Source organism: Podarcis tiliguerta (assembly GCF_965153285.1).
Source record: "Podarcis tiliguerta genome assembly, chromosome: 6".
Taxonomy (NCBI): Eukaryota; Metazoa; Chordata; class Lepidosauria; order Squamata; family Lacertidae; genus Podarcis; species Podarcis tiliguerta.
In genome coordinates this window covers 57,822,677-57,843,990 of record NC_139539.1, presented here as the reverse complement: position 1 = coordinate 57,843,990, position 21,314 = coordinate 57,822,677, and the positions used below count along the sequence as shown (strand labels likewise).

The following is a 21,314-nucleotide window of genomic DNA, read 5'->3' as shown; positions in this document are numbered from 1 at the left end:
AACTTTTCCCCAGAAAGGAGCATATAAGATTCAGCCTGAGTAGTGGGTGCTAAATGAACCAGGGAGTTTTACTGTCAGGACTGGCAGCTTGACAGCTGCAGCTAATATTTTATTGCAAGCTTCATAATTTTATGCCACAATTATTTTTTAAGAAACTCAGCTCCCAGAGCTACTTATTTCAGGTTCATGGGCAATATCTCCTTTCTTGTTTGCAAATGTCATCTTCAAAAGCAATGCATAAATATATCTCTAAATATTCAAAATCTCAGTTCCAAATCTGTAGAGTAAACCTGTTCCTTACTGCTCTATAAATATTTCACAGTGGTTTAACATTCTTATTATTTTATGAATACTTAATGAAAGATAAGCATTTTTTTGAAAATAGAGGAGCTAATGACTTGTAAGGTTATGCCATCCGTCTGGCTGAAGGGCTGACAGGATGCAAACATGACTTGACAATGGAGATAGTGTTGTTTGCTGTTTCCAAGATTCCCTAGAATAACTATCACGGCTTCATATTTCTGAATAAGGCACAGGAGAATGCAACCCACCACCTTCCTTTTAAGGTGATTTGAGGGCCCTAGTTCAGTTCCCAAAATAGCCCCCCCCCTTCCTCCCAAAAGGAACAAATGGAATAAATTCTCACAAAATAAGTCTTGTGGTTTATTATCACAAAAGCTTTCATGGGCTACAAAAAGTACTTGTGAGTCTGTTCAGCTGCACAATCATCAGCAAACCACAAAGGAAAAGCATTTTCCCAACCCTGATAAACAAAAAAAACCCACCATGAGCATGTGCAGTTTCACATTTTAAACTCACTTAACTTGTCCTTGTTTTTGCTCACTTCCTACCTTAGGCTATTCACCAACTCTCAGCCTAACCTACGTCATAATGGCTGTTGTGAAGATACAGAAGAGGGTGTAATACGGCTGCAAAAGGGAATTTAGTGCTTGCATCATTTATTTTGTTTACATATTTATAAACCATACTTTCCTATGAAAGATCACAAGGTGGCGTTTTGAGTTTGCTCCCAGGTTGATGGGGGACTGTGGAAAGCAGTGATCTGCTTTCATGAGCCGCTTTGGGCAGGGGTTGGCTGCGCTGCCAAGTTCTCCATGGGGAACTTAGTAGCACAGCTGAACCCGACAGGATCACTCTCATTGCCAGTGACAAGAAGCCTCCCTTGCTGGGGCACTTTAAGGCTCCTGATTGTGCAAAGGCAGCAGTGTTTCTACCAGCCCCCCTCTTCATGTTGCAGGTGTGGGGCAGGTGGGCACGGTTTTGGGAAAATGGCTTTGTGCCCCAAACTGGAACCCATGCCGAGCCAAATTAGTCCTGCAGGTCAGAGGTTTCCCACCCCTGAGCTGAGTGAGCCTAGTGCATCTCTGCTTTCCAGCCCCTCAAAACTTTTCACAGCTCACTGCTTGGTTCCTTTAATGCCTCCTTAGCTTACAAGTAAACTGGTTGTGTATTGGATGACAGGCCAAGGGCAAGAAAGTAAAACTGATGTGCTCCTCCTAGGCTCTAAATTAGAGTATGCTCTGGACCCTGCAGCCACCGAAAAGTACCCTCTTCACACAATGGTCCATTATGGCATAACTTGGCCAACCACTTGTTTGTCTTCCCCTAATTTTGAAATCCAGATGTCCAGAAGGAGAAAAAATCTGTCTTCCCTTGCAACAGGAAAGGCTGTTTATGAGCCACCTTTTAAAGGTTTTTTCCATTTGATTTCTCCAGTACCCCTGGGCTATGGGAAAGCCACCACAAGTGGACATTTATTTCCCAGTGTTACCTAGTTGCATGTAAATGCACTTGCAATACGTGTGTGCCCATTTGAGGGTAGTGTAAGTGCCCCAAGACACTTCTGAACATCCATCGCTGGTTGTAGTGGCAGTACACTAATGTAAGTAGTGGCAGATCCGCATCTGGCAAGCATGGGCGTAGCCAGGACTTTTGCTGGGGGAGGGGGGCGCAAAACCGAAGTAATTGGTCAGTTAGTTAAGTATTTCTATTGTTTTATTTGATCTGGGGGGCATAGCTGCACCCCCTTGGCTACGCCGATGCTGACAAGCACATTTAAAAACCTGGTTCTACACATGCCACCGAATATGGCAAATTTTGTGCATTGCAGGGGGTTGGACTGGATGACCCTCGGGATCCCTTCGTTACGATTCTATGCATTCCATCACTCCGGACTGCGGGTAGGTAGGTGCAGAATCACATCTCTGAATCTTCTCCAAGCTCAACTCGCTGACAGTAAACACAGCGGCTGGAGGCGGCCTTCTCTCGGTCGCGAAACAGGGAAACTCCGCCACCGATTGGCTCCCTCCCCAGCCCGGAAGGAAAGGCAAGCGGCCGCCCCAGCCGTAGAGCGCAGGGGGAAGGGGCCTGGTGCACGGGGAAGGGCGCGCCCTCTCCGCGGCCAAAGGGTCCTAGAGGTCGCCATTACGTCTTTACGCGCGGCGCCCCTTCTTCTCTCCAAGGGTCGGGAGGGCGGCGAGTAAGGGGAAAGCACTGGTATCTCAAGCCCCCCGCCCTCCATTACGTCTTCACTTGCTGGAGGCATCGTCAGCCAACGGAGCAGGGGATCTTGCTCCTCCCCTCCTCCGCGCCTCGTCTCTGACTTGAGCTTTTGGCAACCTCGCCTCCTCTTCCTGGAACCAGTTTGTTCTGTCGCGGCTGGTAGGTGACGGGAGTGGCCATGACGGGGGAAAGGCAACCAGCCTTGTGGACGCACAGCTCCCGCTCCTCTGCAGGCGCGCGTTATAAGGAGGCGCCCCGCTTGCTCTCTATTGGCTCCGGTTTCCCTGCTTCTGCGTCTTCTTCGGAAGGCGTTTCCCCTTCCTGCCCTAGCAGCGTCTCCTGTTGACGTTGGCCAAAGAGGCGCAGGTGGCGCAGGGAGGCGGCGGGTCGGTTCCCCCGCGGCTCTTCTGCGCCAAGGGAAACCTGGGTTCTCTCGCATGGCTTGAGGCGCAGGACAGAGGGTGTGCGTGTACGTTGCATCGTCTCTCTGGTCCCTCAGGCCTCCACTTTGTGACTGCTTCTGTGGGACAAAGCCACCCAAGTCACAAGGCGAACCCCCTGATATGTACTCATATAGCAGATAATATGGTTTAGGATTCCCACCTAATCCAGCCGTTCATTGCTGGTTTTAATTAGCAATGGAAATTTGACTTGAAATTTAAGTGAGAAATGTCTGTTCTATGAGGGAAAGAAGAATGGCTCTACTTCCGGGAAAGAACACCTGCTCCTCATTTTGCTTGCCCCGGTGCCCCTTTTTTGACATTTGGATAGTCAGCCTTAGTTAAAGCCTCACCTATTTCGTTGTGTCATTCTCTCCATGCAATTGTCTCTGGGTTTGAATATGACGGCCAGATCTTCCCTCACAGGGAGTTGGCTCCTGATATTGAAGGTAGTACATGAACTTCCATGAGGGTGTTTTCCATGGGACACAAGTGCATTGTTAATGAATCTGTCCTGGACAGGCTAGTGCCCAAGCTTTTGACTTCTCAGGCTAGATTAACCTGGTGCCCTGTAGATTTGGACTGTAACTCCCATCAGTCCCAGCTACCACAGCTGTGCTGGCAGTGTTGCGGATGGGAATTGTAGTCCAGAACTTATGGAGGGCACCAGGTTGGAGGAGGCTGGGCTAGATGGTAAACAAAGCAGGGGGTTAGCTGCTAGTATACTACTTCGTGCTTATAAAGCACTTCAGAGAGCTCAGGGCATTTTACTTGGAATCTCTCAATAATCCTTACAACAACTCTGCCAGGTAGATCAATATTACTATCTCCATCTTGCAGGTGGAGAATAGGGGATGAAGATGAGAGATTGTGGCTTGCATAAAGACACCTAGTGATTTAGTGATGGAGGTGATATTTGGAAACTTTGAAAGGGAAGCCAAATCAGAGAGTTAAGGGAAGGGGTTGACTGTTGGCCTGAGGGAAGGAGTTTGCTGCTGACACTGAACAGAGAACAAGGTAAAAAGGGTGGACAGAGGGCCATGGGCTACGGATGCCAAGGAAGTTATGTGTGTGCTGAATTTCATGTGGTGGGTTGTATTCAACTATCTTTTATTCAGAGTAGGCGTCTTTAAATTAATGGCTGCAATTAACTTAGGTCCAGTAATTTAAGTGAGTACAAGTTAATTACTCTGAGTAAACGGTAGTTGACGGCAACCCAGTGATTTGAACTAATCAACCATAGAAATGGTCAGCTAAAGATCAGAAGTGGGACCTGCATTTACTGCAGTGGGATATTACACCCAAATCAACTTTTTCAACTCTGCAATCACTTCACTGTATCTCAAATTTTGGTTGGAAACCAAGGTGTCACATATGGAAAATAAGTGCCAGTGGCTGTGGTCAGGATTCTTACATTGGTTCCAACCCTTGATGTTCTTATAGGGACCACATATTCTCTCCCACTCTATGTGTAAATGGGGTTTACATGCAATTCATGCAAGTTTAAAAAACAGGGTGGATGTATTCTATAAGTCCTACTCATACAGGTGTGTCCTGTTGGGAGAAAAGAGTGCAAGGCTCACTCCCACACATTGTCGTGTACTAACTGCTTACCTGAACAATGTGTGATGTAGCTCATGGATGTAAAGATTCTGTGTGACCCATTGGCTTGATTTGGACTATTTTTCTGGGCTTCCCAAAATGTGGTTCGGCCCAAAGTGGGGGAAGTCTGTCTTAATAGTTTGTGAACTTGGGAACTAGCAATGGGATAGGGGGAACTGTACTTGTTTTGACCCTCTTTTCCTCTTCAGTGTGGATATTTTTCATGTTTAATAGTGTGTCTGTTCAGCACTTCATTTCTGGCTTTTACTAAGCCTGAGTTCCCTATTATATCTGGAGAATTTTGGCTTACTGTCAGATATTATCCTGGTTGCTAACTAACTGACAGATTTACACAGTTTTGGACCCACAACTCTGGCTTTTTGTAAATCAGAAATGAAGCAGAACAGTGGAAAGGGTGTAGGTATTTGGCCCTGGCTCATGCTCCTAATTTAATAAACCGTAGTTTTTGAAACCTGGAACAATTATCTGAACTAGGCCATTGTCCCCAGCAACAGCTCCCAGCACTTTGGGGGAATCATGCTGAGGTTTTCCCAGTACCCAGTACTGAGTTCTAGTGAATACACACCCTTAAAGAGCATAGTGTCTTATAGCGTTATCATTTGCTATTGCATCATTTAAAAATATATACTCTTGATTTACATTTCTAGGTGTAACACTTGAGAGAGAGAGATGGCTGCTCTTAGTGGCTCAAGAAACTGTCTTTTAACTAGATTTACATCTTTGGCCTGTTGGGGAAAGTGCATTAATCCTTACAAGTTTTCCAGTGAAGCTTTGAACAGACATCAACATCAAGTGACTAAGTGCCAATCATGGAACAAAAGTAAAAACAGAAGGTGCTACTTAATGACTGAAAGTTCCAACACCTACAGTAACCTCATTAATAAAAGTCAAGTGCGGCTTTTGAACCCTAAGAATGCAGGAATTTTCAACGTTGCACACAGCTGTTTGAGGAGGCCTTGTAGTCTCTCTGAGCAAAGGGCAAGAGGACTTGCTTTTCAAAAATCTCGACACTTGACTGGTTCTCAGAATGTCCAGTTTCACAGGCCTTTTCACAGATCTTCAGCACTGAAGGCGGCTCCCGTTCCAATCTTGTGGATTCTATTGAAGCCAGTTCAGAAACTATTTGCTGTCATCCTTGGGAGGTAAACATTAATATTGCTCTGCTACACACTATAGCAGTATACTACATTGTTGCAAAGTAAATTTAGATGCAAGCTTAATAGGATACTTTGCAAACTTCACGTGAGACTGTCTGGCATGCTCATAATGTTGGAAAGGAGCCTTGCAAATACAGTGGTACCTCAGGTTAAGTACTTAATTCATTCTGGAGGTCCATACTTAACCTGAAACTGTTCTTAACCTGAAGCACCACTTTAGCTAATGGGGCCTCCTGCTGGAGCCCGATTTCTGTTTTCATCCTGAAGCAAAGTTCTTAACCTGAAGCACTATTTCTGGGTTAGCGGATTCTTTAACCTGAAGCGTATGTAACCTGAAGCGTATGTAACCTGAGGTACCACTGTAGATGGTGAAAGCTCACTTTTTGTGAGAATGACTGCTGATTTTGTGTCTCTGTTCCCATCCTCCTCTCACCTGTTTTAAAGCCTGGTGAGGTAGCTTGGAAGAACATGTGTAACTTGGATAAAAATGGGTAAAGTACATTTCTATGCTGTTTCCCAAACTGTTCCCCAAACTACATGGTTATTCTACCTCTATCCTCCAGCAAAGGACGCTAGAATAGCATTGTGGTACTTTCTGGTCCCTTGCCCGCCCTCCCAGTACTGAGGGATAATGTCTCCTGGCTCTAGGCACTAGGTTGATAGTACAGTACCACTTTTGATTCTTGTAAAGAGGATGGGGCAGGGGCTGTAGGAAGGAGAGAGTGAGTATTGTCCATTCTCGGCCTGGAACCATGATAAATTGCACCTCTGTTTCTGTGCTTTCCCATGAAAGCAGCCCCTGCTTTGGGGATATGTTTTGGTTTTTATTGATTTTCATTTACCTTAGCCAAGTTTTAATTACTTGAAAGGCCAACTGCTTCCTTGATTTGAAATCTGCGAAGCTCTGAAACACCTCTGAAGTGGAGTATGCAACTCTGTTCATCACTTTTGTGGGAAGGTGGGAATGAAGCAGAAGAAATAAACATGCTTTAAATATGCTTAGTTTGAAATGGCATCAACTTGGTGGCTTAGGTGCAGAGTGTTCTTCCTGTGCTTTTAGTTCTATACTGTCTGAGCAGTGCCTTTTTCTCCTAAATGCCACCAGCAGTTAGGCACTTTATTATCCTTTAAAAACATTTCCTCTTTATAATAAAATAAAATTTAGAATGTTTTTAACTGTGTTGCCAAGACACACCTTGTTGTGTAATTTCCACCAAGGAAGTAGTTGCGTCTCTCAAGTTTTTAACAGTGACTCAGCGCAGTGAGTTTCGTTCCTAGCTTTCAGACCAATCGGTTAACGAAATTTGGATCTTGGTAATGCACTTCTAATATTAGGAGCACATCCTCATCTCTAGTCACCTTTTAAAAGGTAATTTGGCTACTAATCTCCAATCTAGATATCATGTGCACATCAGAGGGCTGCTGCAGCACTGTCCCCATGCATGTACTATCCTGCTGAGGAAGCCACACCTTTGCAAACTTCCTGGGAAAGGAGTGGAAGGTTCTCAGAATCTGGGGCACTGCATATATAGGCCTGCGTCGCACTTGGATTTATGAGCGGTGGTAAGGGCATGTGTCTGATGCTTCACCTTGTAAGCTGTTTTTCTGGATTGGAGGTTGAGTAATTTGGGCTTAAGAATAGGTCAATCACAAAGTATGCATCTAGTTTTCTAGTACAGTGGTACCTCTGGTTACGAACTTAATTGGTTCTTAACTTGAGGTACCACTTTAGCTCATGGGGCCTCCCGCTCCTGCCGCGCTGCCGATGCGCGATTTCTATTCTCATCCTGGGGCAAAGTTCTTAACCCGAGGTACTACTTCCGGGTTAGCGGAGTCTGTAACCTGAAGTGTTTGTAACCCGAGGTGTTTGTAACCCGAGGTACCACTGTATATATATAGTTCGTGATCCAGAAAGTTGAGCCTTGCGGTAGTGCAGTAGAATTTTTGACTTTGAAGAGCTGACTCCTTTACTTCCCTGTGCCACATAACAAATCACTTTTGAAAATCATCCTCAGTTTTGGTAGTCCTCAGGTTTGCCTTGTAGCATAGAGGGAGGACTTCTGTTTGAGGAAAGCAAGTATAAAATCCCTCTTGGAGCTGCTTTTACAGTGCTCTGGATTCTGGCCATAAACTTTACATATTCACTGCGCAGGCCAAAACAGCAAATGATGCTCCACTTGTGCTTTTGCAATATGGATGTTCTGTTGCTGCTCAAGGAACCATCTATTAAATTTAAATTGTATATAAAAGTTGGACCCTGTGGAAAACCATCGTGGTATATGTGGTAAATCCCATCCCTTATTAAACCTTTTCTTTGTTATTAAATGAACACATTTTTCTTACTGTAAATAAGGTGTCTCAGTGTTTTGAAACTTGGTTCTTTTTCTTATTATTCTCCAGAGCAGAATGTTGTTTTTTAAAATAGAATATAATAGTTAATGTTTTCTCAGCCTTTAAATATGCATTAGATTTTTGTTTTGGCTTTCCTTTTCCATTCTCAAAGGCTTCATTGTAGCCAGATTTTAGATCTGTAGAAATTAACTGGAAAAAAAAAAGTTTAGAAGGAGAATAGCATTAGATTATTTAAACTGCTGTTTGGTTCCTCAAATTTCAATTGAGCAATCTCCCACTTTTTTTTTTTGTATACAGTGCAACCTCAGGTTATGTACCGTCCTGCTTACGAACGCTTCGGGTAATGAGCTCCACTAACCCAGAAGTAGGTGCTCCTGGTAGCGAACTTTGCCTCTGGATGCGAATGGAAGTCGCGTGGTGGCGGCATGGCGCAAGCGGGAGGCCCCATTAGTGAAAGTGTGCCTCAGGTTAAGAACGGTTTCTGGTTAAGAACGGACCTCCGGAACAAATTAAGTTAGTAACTGGAGGTACGACTGTAATATCTTGCCTGGCGTTATATTACCTCACTTTTGCTTCCTCTTCATTTGAAATGGAAGTTCTTTCTGTACAAACATGTGCATGCTACGTAGGTACTGCCCCATCTCTCCCTATTCATTTATTTGTTCTTGAAATCCATCTTTTTTTTAAACTCACCTTCTCAGCCTATGACTCGCCTTAACCTGGACAGCTTAAACGCTGCCTGATCCACCTATGGGTTTAATATGTACAGAAGCAAGACTTTATGTAGATCCCTAGCTTTGTGGGCAGCTGTATGCATAAATGGGTCCTGGGTTCCTGTCCAGCTGTGGACATGTGCACATAACCTTTTAATTCCCAAATATGATGCTGCCCATTTGTTTGATGAGAGTGATGGTGGTTCCACACTCTCTGTTTGCCATATCTTCCTCCTGTTCACTTCCCATTCAGCTTTCCTCCTTCCCTACACCAGCTCTCTCCCTCACCCCTCCTTGTTGTGCTTATGCACAGCCCTCAGCTGCCTTTCCTCATCTCTCAGACTCCTCATAACGCACAGCTAACCAATCTCCTTCGTTTGGGAGGCCCCACACTCTCTAGTGTCAGAGACCAAGCTGAGGAGTACTGCTCTGGTGAGGAGTGGTGGGACCTTCCCCTGCTCCTGGTCAGGATCCTGAAGCTGCCCTGGAGCAGTAAAGATTTGGAACAGTGGTTTGCAGAGGGGCATAGTTCTGACGACGAAAGTTGGGAAGAACTGGCGGGTGAACAGCAAAGCTCTCTCACTGGAAAGTATTCAGCATATCAGTCCAAGGTCACGTAGAACAGATAAGATGGCTACACAAAAAGCATGCTGGTTGCAAGATGGAAGTGACTGGGGGAAGTGGGGGGGGGGCGGAAAGCCTTAATTGGGAACACCTTCCATTCTGATAATGAATGCTTTGTTCTTTTGCTGTGATCATTAAAGACTCTTTAAATGGTAAGCGACTCTTTGCTTTGTCCTGCTTATCTACGGGCAAAGGGGGGGGGGGAGGAAGCCAAGTCCCCGGAGCCTGACACCGGGTTAACCAGAAAACCTCCCTAATTCCCTATTTCTCTCATGTGTACAAGAATGTGCAGCATATCCGTTTTACTCTTGTAGAGTGAGGTATCAAAGTGAACATTGCTGCAGCCTCATAGCTTGTTGTATCTGTGTCACATTAAACCATAGCTAAAGACAACTAACAATGTTAACTATGGTTTAATGTGAGCACTCTGCATGTTAGTATATGCCACTGAAAAGGTTTTGCTCTGCTCTTTTTCTGTTTCTGCTGCTGCTAAGCTTACAGGAAAGAGAGCCTGGCTTGTTGTTATGTCCAAACCCAGGCCTATGGTTTCTTTCTTTCCAAATAAACCATGTGGCAATCAAGGTTTGTTCTTGGCATACCACTTGTGGTTGACACACCATGAGCCTCAGGTTGGGCACTCAAAACAAGCCAGACCATGGTTTGTTTCCTGGTGGCACAGCAGGCGAAAGAACTTTGGGGCATCATGCACTAGCACGCCATTTGTTTGCATTAAGCAGAGAAGCTTGTCTGTTAAGTTTTGACATTTATAACACATGCTGGTAGCACTGATGAGGGTGCAGCAGTCGGGGACACTTGCGATTCGCTCTGGCTTCCTCGAACTTTGCTATATTTGTGCCTTACAGGAGCATAAGAAAATGGTGGAGGGCACTTCCTCCAAACAAGAAGGAGCTGTTTAAAGAAGCTGCAAGAAGAAATAAATGGAAGATAGCCCTGGGCCTGTGCACTTTAGGACTTGTATTTATCCTGTTTTATTTTACTCACTTGGAAGAGACACCAATCACTGGACGTTCTCGGCTGCTGGTGTTTCGGAAAGACCATTTTGCTGAATTGTCCCAGATGGAGTATGCCATGGTGGGTAGCTGTTGAAAAAAGCAAACAATAATAATAATAATTTCCCTGCCCCACTTCGCAGTAACTGAGATGACTCACAGTAACAGTTCAGGGTCTCCAGCTCTACTACTTGAGACCCTTATTAATGCACAGTGCTGATGATTGAAGATGGGAACTTATATGAAGCATATATCCTGTTTTCTGGCCTTCCCACATAGCTGAGGGAACTTTTCTTCCATTTAAGGAGTGTTGGCAGTGCAAGGATTGAGAATATCTGTTTTACTGCTTGTTACATGAGGAAGATGAATATTCCTTGTTGGTAAATAATATATGTATATATAATTGCTGATGTATTCCATGTCATTAGGTCACCTTTCCTGAGTTAAATATTTTGCTCAAGCACAATCTTTAAATTTTATTCCCTAAATGGATATCGTGCAGCAGGGCATGTCATTTTAGGGGGTGAAACTTAATTTTTGCAAATTTCTTCCATGATGGGGTCTTAAAAATACGTTTTTGGGTGCGAGGGATTCAAATCTGCTGTTATATTTGTGATTGGACAACATTTAGCTCGCTAAGACTACGTTTGCTTAAGAAGCAAATAAACTGCTTTTGGAAAGCCAAAGAATTTTAATTTTGCCTTCTGAAAGTGTCAGGTAAAATTATTAATATACATAATATAAGTAAACAAGAATAGTATTAAAATGTAAGTACTTGGCAGTCATTTTTAAATTATTTCTATGCAATTTTACACACATTTTATTTACCGGACAAAATTAGATTAATGTAGCCAAAATATCTTTTGAATTCCCAAGTCATTCTACAACTTTTTAGCACCCTTCATTTTGGGAATTTGGGAGCTGAAAAATTCATCATGCCCTAATAGTATGGTGGATGTCTCCTCCCTGCTCGGAATTAGATTGCATCATATATTTTTTAATTTGTACTGACCTCTCTTCCATGGATATTCATGCATATTAATGTATCTCTTAATTGCAATTTTACTTGCCTTGAATCGGTCAGTATGCTGCGTCTTCTTTTTCCTCCAGTGGGTCGAAGAATTTAAAAGCAGAATGTTGCCTGAAACAGACCCCCGTTACCAGGAGGTCAAAAAAGTCTTTTCGCATTTGGTTGATAGCAACAAGGATTTTCCAGGACTCTCTGAGTTCAAGTGGACTATCCATGTGGTGGAGGGGCCAGACATTAATGCTGTTGTGCTTCCAGTAAGTAAAAATCAAACACCAAAGGTGAGATTTAATAATTTGGAAAAAAAGCATCCCAGAGGCTGAAGGATTTTGTGCATCTCCCTCTTGGCGGTGAGAGTGGAGGTGGGGGTGGGGTCTTAGCTGAGAGGCAGAGCATCTTCCTTGCTCTTCCAGACTCAGTCCCTGGCTTCTGCAGGCGGGGCTGGGAAGGTCGCCAAATCTGAATCCCTTGGGAGCCTCTGCCAGTCAGTGCAGTCAGTATTTGACTTGACTTGGTACCGCTGTCCTTCCTCTGCCATTATTGCTTTCACAGTAGGGAGGGCAAAAAGGTGTTGGGGAGAAGAGGAGCTTCTGGGATCCAGCCTCCCCCAGTCCACATACACAGGTTGAGAGAAAACATGTTTGCATGCTGATTTTCTCTCCTTTTCTGACCAATGTGCAGGAAAGTCTCCCTTCCTCACCTCGCCCCCCAAAAGAGGTGTGCTGACGAAAAGGAGGAATAAAGAAGAAACACAACTTCTCTTTTTTCCTCCATTCTGTCTCCCACCCCCTCTCCCAATTTTTCTGCTCTGCTGGTGTTGGCCTGGCCAAGCTGTGGGTTCACCCCCACCCCCACTTTGGAATGCTCTGTGAAACAATTTGTTTGCAATATTATTTTTCCTCTCTTTGCCTGCAGAATGGACAACTGTTTGTTTTCACTGGTATGCTATCTGCTGTGTCAGATATCAATGAGCTGTCTTTCATTCTGGGACATGAACTTGCTCATGCTGTTCTGGGACACGGGGTATGTATCCTGTTTTAAATAGTGATGTTGCCAAAGCCCTCTGAAACTAAACACATGCTTGTAGTCATAGCTGACCAATGTGGAGACCACCATATTTGACTGGAAATATCCAGCGATGCTCACAGCCTGCCTCTTAGGGCTAGTAAGGGGCTCCAAACTCTGCATCTGTGGTGTTAATTGAACTGACATAGTCAGAAGTTAGAGCTGTGTAGTACAACTGAATAGTTCTTTATAGGCCTTCCTTACCCAGGGTTGGTGCTTTCCAGCATCCAGTGTTTCTTCTGTCAGCATTGTGGTTTCACACAGTGTTTCTCCCAAGTTGGATCTCCATCTGTTGTTGGACTACAACTCCCATAATCCTTAGCTAGCAGGATGTGATGGGAGTTGTAGTCCAGCAACAGCTGGCGAACCAAGTTGGAGAAGTAACGGCAACTTCTGCGTTTTGTAAAAGGGGTCGGTAGACAGCGCATCGTTTTGAATACAGAAAACCTTAAATATCCATGCGCAAAATTAGGACATTTGTAGGTGGTTTTAAAATACCGTTTTCCTTGTTTTAAGGCAGAGAAGGCGAGCCTGATGCATTTCGTGGATTTCGTGCTCCTCATTCTTCTCATAATGATTTGGGCTGTTTGCCCTGCAGACAGCTTAGCAATCATAGGCCACTGGCTCCAAGCTTGGTTTCAAGAGGTAAGATGTTCACCGTTCTACAGAGCATTTGTCTAGCTCCTGCATCGGGGGTGTTCTTTGTGGGGGAAGGCCTCTGTATTACAGGACACAGTGCTTCATTTAATAGACTATGGACCTGATATAGCAGTAAACTTACGGTCTTAAGTCAGCTTGTGTGTTGGATCTCAGAAGGGGAAAGAAACTGCTGTTCAGCCTCGGTGAGTAGCTAATTACAAGCCCTGGCTTGCCTTTTCCCCATGGGAAGCAGGTCTTGATCTCACTATTTTAAAAATAAGACGGAGTTGCAACAAAGGTAGGTCATTTTGTGGGTGTATTATGCACACTGTCATAGGTGTGGTTTGTTTGTTTGTTTTTAAAAAACACCATTGGATTGATTCACAAAAGACACATATATTGCCTTCTAGTTTGTAAACTTCAGACTGTTGTGAGCTGGGAGTCAACACTAGGAAATGGAAGTACTTTGTTATTTCCCTGGCTGCTGCTAGGAGCCAGTAAACATTTTTCTTATAAATTCGTTCTGCTGGCCCTGGACATACTACTGAGTGGAGCATACTTACCTAGAATCAATAATTTAAATTCTACTGTAGCATTCATCACCCACAACATTCAATCTCTGGAGGATGGCATGCATTTTGCAATAGAACTTCCTTCTCCTTTTATGCCTTTGCATTCTTAAAGGTTAGCTTGATCACCCGGAAAACGATTTAAAATGCAATATTGTTCTTCGTACATCTGTTGAGCCAATATTGTGCTATTTTCATATCCTTGGGTGAAATCCACAGATCTCCCCAAGTGATCCAAGAACCTCGGATGCCCTGAGATCTTTCCACTAGGCTTTCTTTCTTTCTTTCTTTCTTTCTTTCTTTCTTTCTTTCTCTTTTGCTCCGTGCTACAAGGCTCATTAACCAGGAACTGAGAAGAGAATAAATGGTCCTGCTCTCCCTGCAAAGTTTCTTATTACACTTGAACTTCCTGCCAGTCAGGAATAAAATCAGAGATGTAGGAAAAGGCAGTTCAGTAACCTAACCTAAAATGGCTGAGGGAACTGTCAGGATGATCAATGATACTTCAGCACCAGGCTTGCTTTATAGTACACAAGTTGCCAAACCCAGTTCTTCGCTCTCTGTCACATTTGGCAGTTTCTTTCCCTTCACGTTCCAGAAGTGTAAAATGCCTGTGGTAGCTCTTTTCTTTTTAAAAAGGGAGGTGCCAGGAAAACTTCTGAGGTTGCAGAAACGTGGTGATTTTATTCTCGCTGTTTCTTGGTTTCCACAGCTGTCTGGGCTGGGTACGGTGCTGCTCCCTCTAGCAATATTCCATATTATCCTCTCAAGTCAATGTTGTAACTTTGTATTATCACTCTGACAACCGGAAGTCAAGAAGTCGCATAATTATCGTATTTTTCGCACCATAGGGCGCACCGGACCATAGGGCGCACCTAGTTTTTAGACTGGGAAATCAATAAAAAAAATCTCCCCCCCCCCAGCCCCAAAGAGCAGCGTACAGGCTGCGCACAACCTCTCCCTGCCAGAGGGGTTCCGCGCGGCTATGGAACAAGCCAAGGCAGCGAGCGGGATGGATCCCGCTGGCTGCTTTGGCTTCCTCTTTAGCCCTGCGCAATCCCTCCCTGCCGGGAGAGGCTGCGCATTCGCTTGCATTCAATTTTTGGAGGGGAAAAACTGCGTCCAATGGAGCGAAAAATACGGTAAATGTGATCTCTGGTGACCCACAAGGCACTGAGCAAGACTATTTTGCAACACCTCTTTGAAAAGATTGGCTTCTCAAATTAAATTTTTTTATTTCATTTGGTAGTGTTCATAAACCACCTTTCGTTGTGAAAAATAAGGCGGTTTACAAAAAAACCCGCTACAGTAAAGTAACAATATAACATAGTTAGTGCCTTGGAATAACCGTGTGGCCAGGTAGTTTTTTTACCAGCTGGTGAAAATATATTATTGCAAGATTAATACATGATTAATACAAGATTTGAAAAACCACATCCTCAGAGTACTGAATTAAAAAGACCCCAATTCCACTATTGTCAGTGACACTCTGGAAGGGGAGTAAGTTTATGAAACCTGTGGCACATGCAAATTATGAGGTATTTCAAATACAGTTGGAAATATGGTATCAATTCAAATGGACTTTGGTCCATTACAGAACTAGGGCAAGGGCCCCTGTGGCCCTGCAGGTGGTTCCTGACCACTGGGTATGCAGACTGGGGCTGATGGGAGTTGGAGTCTATCCACATCTGTAGGCCCCATGTGCTCCCCATGCCTGTAGGGTTAAAACAAAACGAAATTTGGCAGTATTGTCAAATATTGGGCGGAAAAATCAGGTTTTTTGTTTGTTTGTTTTTAAAAGGAACAAACATGGAAACTGAATAAACTCTATTACAGCTGAGGAGAGTCTTGAGGCTGTAATAAGGCATCTCCATCTTTCATATCCACAATTTACTTTCAGTTGGGCTACTGCACAGAAAACCTGATATCCAAGTTTTTTTGCTGTCATAATTTGCAGTGTGAAGCTTTACAATGTGTGGGTAATTTCCCATGACATTTTGGGAACTGGGTGGCAGGTAGATTGGAGCTGGGCAGGGCTTTCCTTGGGGCGAGACAGTGCCTCTTCTATAGTCATCCTAAGTTGTTACCATCCGCCCTCATCACTGCTCTCTCGGACTTCAATCTCTGTGCTCTTCTGTCACCGCCAGTCGTTGGTTTACACTGTATTATAATTCATGGATATTTGCATTACATTTTGCATTGAAAAGCTTTAATATGAGGGGGAAAGCACTCTGCATATGCTCCGAGGTGCTTTTTTCCTTAAGACCTCTGCCATGGATTTAAAGGTGAACACACATATTGCGGTGCTTCAGTGTTTTTTGTAACCATCTGTAAAATGGGACCAATGACAGCTAAATGGTCTAAATGCAATAAAGCACATAGATGTCTCTTTATCTGTATCTGATGTGTTTGCAGCATACCTCACTGCTTTTATTACCCATCTGGCTGCATGCATTTTAGTTTCCTTTTTTCACCTGTGGCTAGCTCTGGCCTCTTGTCATTATTTGCCAGGCCATGCAAATACTCCCCGCTTAGCTGCACCCACTACTTCAATCTATAAAATGCTGGAGCATATCCTATCATTCTGTCTACTGTAGACCAGAGAGAGAGAGAAAAAAAAAGTGAAGAAGCACCGCTGGCATGCATGGCTTTTATTGGAACCAAACTCTAGAACGCAGCAGGTCCTCAGCCAGGCTGCTAATGCAACTGCAGATTTAGCTGCTTCCTAAATTCACCAGGAAAAATGTACATCTACAGCCTCTTCTCTAAGTGCTTTGCAGAAAGAGTAGGAGGGGGAACGCTTCTGCTGAAATTTGTCTGTTTGTTGCATGTAAGTTAGGAAAATGCTTACTTTGGTTTCAGAAACTGGCAAGAACAAAGTTCTGATGTCTCTTTCCTTTTCCTTCTAGCTGCTGTTCAATAGGCCATATAGCAGAACATTGGAAGCAGAAGCTGACAAAATTGGGCTTTGGTTTGCTGCTAAGGTAATAATAGCTTTTGGCTACAGGATAGAAAATGTTCCTTTGCTTCATTTTAAGTAGACAGTGTTTTTCACAAATGGTTTTCTGTTTATACTTGCAGCACCTTTTAAATGTATTTGCTGTTTTTGTGTTTTTAAATGTTTTTGTGTGTAAACCGCATGAGATGGTTGCTTCGAATATGATTAATAAAAATGATATTATGAATAATAATTTGGGATTTCAGTATGAGGCTCATCAAAATACAAAAAATCCTTACCATTTCGTATGTACAGGAATGGGATAACTGTACCACCACTGCCACCTAGTGTTATTATTATTATTAGAATTTATTATTAGAACACACACAAACTACAGTGGTACCTCGGGTTAGGTACTTAATTCGTTCCGGAGGTCCGTACTTAACCTGAAACTGTTCTTAACCTGAAGACCACTTTAGCTAATGGGGCCTCCTGCTGCCGCCGTGCCGCCAGAGCACGATTTCTCTTCTCATCGTGAAGCAAAGTTCTTAACCAAGGTACTATTTCTGGGTTAGCGGAGTCTGTAACCTGAAGCGTATGTAACCTGAAGCGTATGTAACCTGAGGTACCACTGTAGTTAGCTTGACTGCTGGGAGAGAAACAAAGTTAGTGGACCACTTATTTTCACAGGCATTTTTGCAAACAGTGCTGTTCACAAGAACTTTTATTCCTCTGGGTGAAAATCCATCAAGCTTCTTTCTAGGGTTGACGATATTGCCAATGCTTATTGGTTTATTACAATTATTTATATTTGGCCTTTGAGGATACAGAAAAGTAGAAAGCATTTACGCCCAAAGGAGAGAATGATGCTTCAGCATGTACTTAAAGGGTGTCTGGATGAGGGAAAATGGCCTTTATCATATTTATTTATTTATTTATTTATTTGCTTGTTTGCTTTTTCACCTCACTTTTCTCCATTCTGGAACAAAGGGCAGCTTCATATAACAAATTGTTAAAACCACCCTCTTCAATGAAATATAAAACATAAATAACAAATTACTCCCTTATAATAGATACCACAGTGCAGCTGCTTTATTAGCCATAGGCGCTGGCTTCTGACGGCTGAGACACTTCTTCCCCCCCCCCCCATGTGTTTTGTGTTTTTGGAGTGGACCAGGAGCCCTCAATGTTCAGAGGGCTGCATGCACGACGTCAGGATGTCGCACAACATCTCCTCAATCTCCTGGAGAAGCTGGTGCCTCAGATAAGGGCTCACATCTCCCCAGAACACAGTAATATTTATTATCCAAATGCCTGGAGCATCTTTAACCTGGTACATGTGTATCTCTCAGTTCTGCGTCTGCAGCTATGGAGACCTCTAATTTGCCCTGGAGAGGTGTAGGTTTCAGACCATCCTAGCCTAGGAAGCTGTTTGAGTACTAAGCCAAAGCAAAGGGAAAGGGTTAATCAGATCTTTATTGGAAAAGTGTAGTCACTGAGAAAAATATTTGAAAAGAAATGTAACTTGAGATGAGAAATTTCAGTCTATGAGAAAGAGACGCTTTGTAGTTGTAATACAGAACTACTTGTTCGAAAAGGGAGAAAGAATGAAAGTGGTGGAAACCTGTGTTGCAGTTATCAACTTGAACTTGTAACAGCACCAATTGAAACAGAGGACAGCCTGGTTCACATGTAACAGTGAGGCATACTGGGACCATGTAAATGTGCTGGTTGCTGGAGAGACCCAGATTTGTAGAATCAGTGCTGCTACAAATGCTTTGATTGTTAACCAAAACTCTTAAAAACAACAACAACTACTCTCTCTCTCTCTCTCTCTCTCTCTCTCTCTCTCTCTCTGTGTGTGTGTGCATTAATTCAGAGAAGTATTGGGTTTTAAGCCAAATACAGATTTATTTATTTATTTAAAAATAAGCTCTTCCCTTCTTTCCTTCCGTGGCGTGTTTATTTGTCTCGAGCACTTTGTAAGTCTGTTTCCATTTCATCCATTTTGCTACAGCAGCTTCTTCTTTGCCTGTAAAGGTCAAGAACTTAACCCAGATGGTTTTGCTTCTATTAGCATAATTGGTATCTCCTCCTCTTGCATTGGCATATGTGCAGAAATGCCACCTGTTCCGTTTCAAGAGTTGTTTGCATTTGCAGGCACTGTGCAGTTTCCCCATGACTCGAGTTCCAGTCTTCAATACTTTTATTAAAAAAATAATAATCAATATAGGTTGTTGTTGTTTTAAAAAACAATTTCCCAGTGTTAGTTTGCTAATGTTAAGCAGTTCTTCCTTTAGCATTTAGCATATGCTACAGAACCCAGTAGTTCCATAATTTTAATTTTAATTTATAACCCAGTACATGCCATTAGCAAGCTCCAGCCTTTCATTTGATATAAATGCTCATTTATTTTACTTTTTTTCTCTTTCCCATGGTTTTCTCCTTTAACCATGGAAATAAAACAGTTTCCCCTTGATCATTGATATCATAACATTTATGATACTTTGCCACTTACATTTCCCTTCTCGAAAATGTATTTTTCTGCTGCCAGCTCTGACTATTATCGTCTCAGGTTTCCTGCATGGTGTGTCATTGTTTAGAGTTGCATCTGAACCAGCTCACCTGCGAAGCACTTTTTTGCTCAGCCCAGAAATCAGCAACTTGATTTTATTTTGTTAAGGCTATACCTGTTGCTCCCAAGAGTTTCAGAGCACTGAAGACGTAGAGAAACCTACTTATCTATGCTTTTTCTCTGCTTTTGATGTGAAGGAAACAGCCAGTGATGTTTACAAGCATCTTAAGATTGCAGTTCAGTATCTTTCTGAGATATCACCTTCTCTTTATTTCTAGGCTTGTATGGATGTAAGAGCAAGTTCTGTATTCTGGCAGAAAATGGAGCTAGCTGAGACTCTTACAGGGCAACCAAGAGTGCCAGAATGGTTTTCTACACACCCCTCCCATGAGAATCGAGCTGAGCATTTGGACAGACTTATTCCAGAGGTGAGGTGGTTTGGGAGTTTTGGTGTGTTTAAACTGAGTATCATTTTTCACATGTCTGCCCCATCCTTGCCAAGGGCAGTGTATATATAGGATTGATTTCACACACTCACACACTCCAAATCTAATGGTCATTATGGGTTGCTTTCTTAGCTGCCAATTTTCTAAGACAAAGATACTATAGAAGTACTTGCTGTATATTGCTTAGATTTACTGAAATCTATCTTGGTCCCCCCAAGCGGCAGACCTTCAGCTTTCTTGCAGGAACAAATGTGCCTCTCTCTTCAGCAACTCTTATCCTGTTCCCGTTTCCTATTTATCATTTATACATTTGCAAACTGCTTTGTAATCTTTGCCCTCAAATGATCCTGTTCATATTTCAGTCATGTCTAGGGCCATACAATAATCCTATGGCAAAGGTGAGATTTGAAACCAGACCTCTTAGTCCAGGCTAAATGTTACCTAGTATTGGAGCACGTTTGTCTGTAAGTAATCTTAATGGAGTGCTTTAATGTGGCCTCAGTCTCAATGCTTTTGGATTTTTAGCAGTGGACACTAGTCCAGGCGATTATGAACAAGCTGTTCCTCTAAGCTTCTGTCAAATCTGCCATTTCATAGGATTTGAGCTCAAGTGCAACTGCTTGTCTCTTGGGCCCTAACTCACAGGCACTAACTAAGAACTGTTTTGCATGCAATGTTAAACCATATTTAAACAGAAGCTAATGTAGAAGGGACGTGGGTGGCGCTGTGGGTTAAACCACACAGTCTAGGACTTGTAGATCAGAAGGTCGGTGGTTCGAATCCCCGCGACGGGGTGAGCTCCCGTTGCTCGGACCCTGCTCCTGCCAACCTAGCAGTTTGAAAGCACGTCAAAGTGCAAGTAGATAAATAGGTACTGCTCTGGCGGGAAGGTAAATGGCATTTCCGTGCACTGCTCTGGTTCTCCAGAAGAGGCTTAGTCATGCTGGCCACATGACCCGGAAGCTGTACGTCGTTTATCTTGCACATAAACAACACATAAAGTGCAATAACATAGACGGAAGTCCCAATAAATCAGTTCTTTCACAAAGACCAAATATCTGCTGGTTTATGTTCCACATATGTTCATAAAGTCCAAATTGGAGCCTACTACAGTTCCACAGTGTTGACAAGGATTTTCGGAATAATGCCTTGTTTTGCTCTCATGGGCTTCATCAGTGGTACATGTTCATTTGTAGTATATCAAAGTCATGGAACTTTCACTCCTGGGTTTCATCATATTCTAAGTAATATAAATTAATATAATGTCATAATTCAACATATTTTAACAAATTAAAATTATATAAACAATTGTGCTATAGAAGTACATACCATATATGAAGTATCAAGATAATAGAACTTATAACAGCGGTTTCTTCAGTGAACAACAACTGTTACAATGTAAGATTATATAGACAGGTGCAGCATTGATTTTAGTTACAGGTGACAGCAATCTGCAGCTGTAAGGTTTTCTTCTTAAAGTGACCCCTTTAAAACAACAAATGAAAAGCAAACTTTATCCATACACAGGTGTTATACATACAAGCATTAGTAATGACTCATAGAAAGCAACTATAATCAATTTCAGTATTCAAACCTGAGGGATGCAAAGAATC

The 21,314-nt window shown here is 43.0% G+C and overlaps 1 protein-coding gene across 1 annotated transcript in view; it reads left to right on the top strand.

The window, feature by feature from the left end:
- The first annotated feature begins 686 nt into the window (after positions 1–686).
- OMA1 (OMA1 zinc metallopeptidase) overlaps positions 687–21,314 on the top strand; it is a 32,426-nt gene continuing 11,798 nt past the window's right edge. The window contains exons 1-8 of the mRNA XM_083448145.1: positions 687–2,682; positions 5,234–5,728; positions 10,296–10,524; positions 11,553–11,726; positions 12,385–12,492; positions 13,051–13,179; positions 16,652–16,726; positions 19,534–19,683. Of these exons, the coding sequence (XP_083304271.1) occupies positions 5,256–5,728; positions 10,296–10,524; positions 11,553–11,726; positions 12,385–12,492; positions 13,051–13,179; positions 16,652–16,726; positions 19,534–19,683 (1,338 nt within the window). The 5' untranslated portion in view covers positions 687–2,682; positions 5,234–5,255. The remainder of the gene's footprint in view (positions 2,683–5,233; positions 5,729–10,295; positions 10,525–11,552; positions 11,727–12,384; positions 12,493–13,050; positions 13,180–16,651; positions 16,727–19,533; positions 19,684–21,314) is intronic.